General features: G+C 37.0%; 1 protein-coding gene and 1 long non-coding RNA gene across 3 annotated transcripts in view; both read right to left on the bottom strand.

The window, feature by feature from the left end:
- The window catches only part of LOC123500084 (disheveled-associated activator of morphogenesis 2-like), a 43,005-nt gene extending 42,521 nt beyond the window's left edge, over positions 1-484 (bottom strand). The window contains exon 1 of the mRNA XM_045248735.1: positions 158-484. Coding sequence (XP_045104670.1) covers positions 158-202 — 45 coding nt within the window. The 5' untranslated portion in view covers positions 203-484. The remainder of the gene's footprint in view (positions 1-157) is intronic.
- Positions 485-1,102: 618 nt separating this feature from the next.
- Positions 1,103-2,500, bottom strand: part of LOC123501120 — a 2,387-nt gene continuing 989 nt past the window's right edge. For both annotated transcript variants that reach the window (XR_006673562.1, XR_006673561.1), the window contains exon 2: positions 1,103-1,339. This is a non-coding gene — a long non-coding RNA (uncharacterized LOC123501120). The remainder of the gene's footprint in view (positions 1,340-2,500) is intronic.

Genomic DNA, 2,500 nt, shown 5'->3' with positions numbered 1-2,500 from the left:
TTACAACTATCACCCATACCACTATTACCACCATTACCACCACCACCATCACCACCACTACTGGAGTCACGAGGCGGAACGTTGGCTAACCGCACTTGGACACCGCAGCTCTCTCTCTCTCTCTCTCTCTCTCTCTCTCTCTCTCTCTCTCTCTCACCTGAGCCATTGTGTCGCGGAGGCCACTGAGGGCGTGAAGGGCCATTGTGGGTGGCTAAGGGGCGTGGGCGTGCGTGTGGGTGGGCGTGGGAGGGCGTGGCATAAGGGAGGAAAGATCACTACTTGTTAATGCGTTGAAATTTCCTCCCAGTGCAAAGAAAACGGAAATGAAGTTTTAGAGGAGTTCCCCCTTCACTAGCATCCCCGTTTTCTGTTGACTTGTTTGTTTGTTTGTTTACTTTTTGTTTTGTTTGTTTTTTTCTTGATTTTCTTGATTTGTTTGTAAATTTTCGTTTGTTTTCTTTATTTTTAGCGTCTTTTTCTTTTTTTATCGCTCAGTTTCCAGTTCCTCATTTTTATTTTTAGCTATTTTTCTTCTCTACCTTTCTTAAATTATCACTCAATGTTATTATTTTCTCTTCTTCTTCTTCTTCTCCTTCTCTTCTTCTTTTTCTCTCTCCTTTTTTATCTCTTCTTCTTCTTCTTCTTCTTCTTCTTCTTCTCTCTCCTTCTTCTTATTCACTCAATATTATTCTCTCTCTCTCTCTCTCTCTCTCTCTCTCTCTCTCTCTCTCTCTCTCTCTCTCTCTCATTCACTCAAAATTCTTCTTCTCTCTCTTCTTCTTCTTTTCTTCCTTTCTCTCTTTCTCTTTCTCTATTTCTTTCATCCACACTTTTATCCACTTCCCTTTGTCCATTTTTGCTTATTTTTCCTTCTTTCTTTTCCTTTTCATTTCACTCACTTCATTATTTCAAATTTGTTCATTTTCTTTCAATTTATTTCATTTTTTCCCATTTTTCCAAATTTTATCACATATTTTCATTATTCCTTTCATTCGTTTATTTTATTTTAATTTTTGTTTAATTGTTCAGTTTGATTATTTTCTCTCTCTCTCTCTCTCTCTCTCTCTTTATTCGCTTTTTTATCCTATTTCTTTTTTTTTCCCTTTTGTTTCATTCACTTTTATTTTCTCTTTATTTCTCCATTTTTTTCATTTCTCTTCGTCCTCCTTCCATTGTTTTTGTTTTTCCTTCCTTCTCTTTTCATTTCGTTCACTTCTCGTCGTAATTCAATAGGTATGAGTCAGTAATTGTATTTTTTTCTCAGTATTTCCACTTTTTATCGGTCAGTTTGCCATTGTTTCGTCTTTCATCAGTCCCTCATTACACAGCCCTCCGTTTTCTGTGCGTTAATTAGGTCATTAGTTTCCTCAACCACAAAAAAACGGAAAATTACGAGCTGGGGAACACACGCACACACGCACATGCACACACATACACACACACATGGGCACACACACGTAAACACATGGGCATACACATACACACACACATGGGCACACACACATAAACACATGGGCATACACATACACACACACACACACACACACACACACACACACACACACACACACACACACACACACACACACACACAAATAAATAAGTAAATAAATGAACAGGTGTAAATGTGAGTCTTGAAATAATCTTAATTGAAAGACAAAAAAAATGAAACTTATTAATATTTCTTTTTTAAATTACTAAGGGTTATAAAAATTTTCGTCTTATCATTGTATTATTACCATCAAATTATCAAAAATAACTGGACTTTTAATGCCATTTTTACATTGAAAAGTAGGAATAACAGTCACTATTTTCATAACCTTTCCCATTAACCCCTTCAGGACTGGGGCGCATTTTGTCTCGAGTTTTGTGCACGATGTGATGATAAAGAGTTTCAGCTTTGTGTATTTTTGAAAAGTTTTTGTTATTTAGTTTTTTGTTTTCGTTTTATTTGAGTGAGTTTTATTGTGAGGAAAAAAAATAGAGCCTTCAGTACTGGGACGTGTTTTTACCTTGAGATTTGTGTACGATTAGACCATTTTATTGACATTAGGAAGGGTCTATGGAAGGCAGAAAATAAATGGCCACAGTCTTCACTATTTTCACCCTCTCAGTACTGGAACGCATTTTTACCTTGATATTTGTGTACGATTAGACCATTTTATTGACATTAGGAAGGGTCTATGGAAGGCAGAAGATTAATGGCCACAGTCTTCACTATTTTCACCTCTTCAGTACTGGGACGCATTTCTACCTTGAGATTTGTGTACGATTAGACCATTTTATTGACATTAGGAAGGGTCTATGGAAGGCAGAAGATTAATGGCCACAGTCTTCACTATTTTCACCCCTTCAGTACTGGGACGCATTTCTACCTTGAGATTTGTGTACGATTAGACCATTTTATTGACATCACGAAGGGTCTATGGAGAAAAGAAGATGAATGGCCACAGTCTTCACTAGTTTCACCCCTTCAGTACTGGGACAAATTTCTACCTTG

This window comes from Portunus trituberculatus, chromosome 8 (genome assembly GCF_017591435.1).
Source record: "Portunus trituberculatus isolate SZX2019 chromosome 8, ASM1759143v1, whole genome shotgun sequence".
In the NCBI taxonomy this organism is placed as follows: domain Eukaryota; kingdom Metazoa; phylum Arthropoda; class Malacostraca; order Decapoda; family Portunidae; genus Portunus; species Portunus trituberculatus.
Note: the sequence above shows the minus strand (reverse complement) of the source record. Positions and strands in the feature narration are given on the sequence as shown.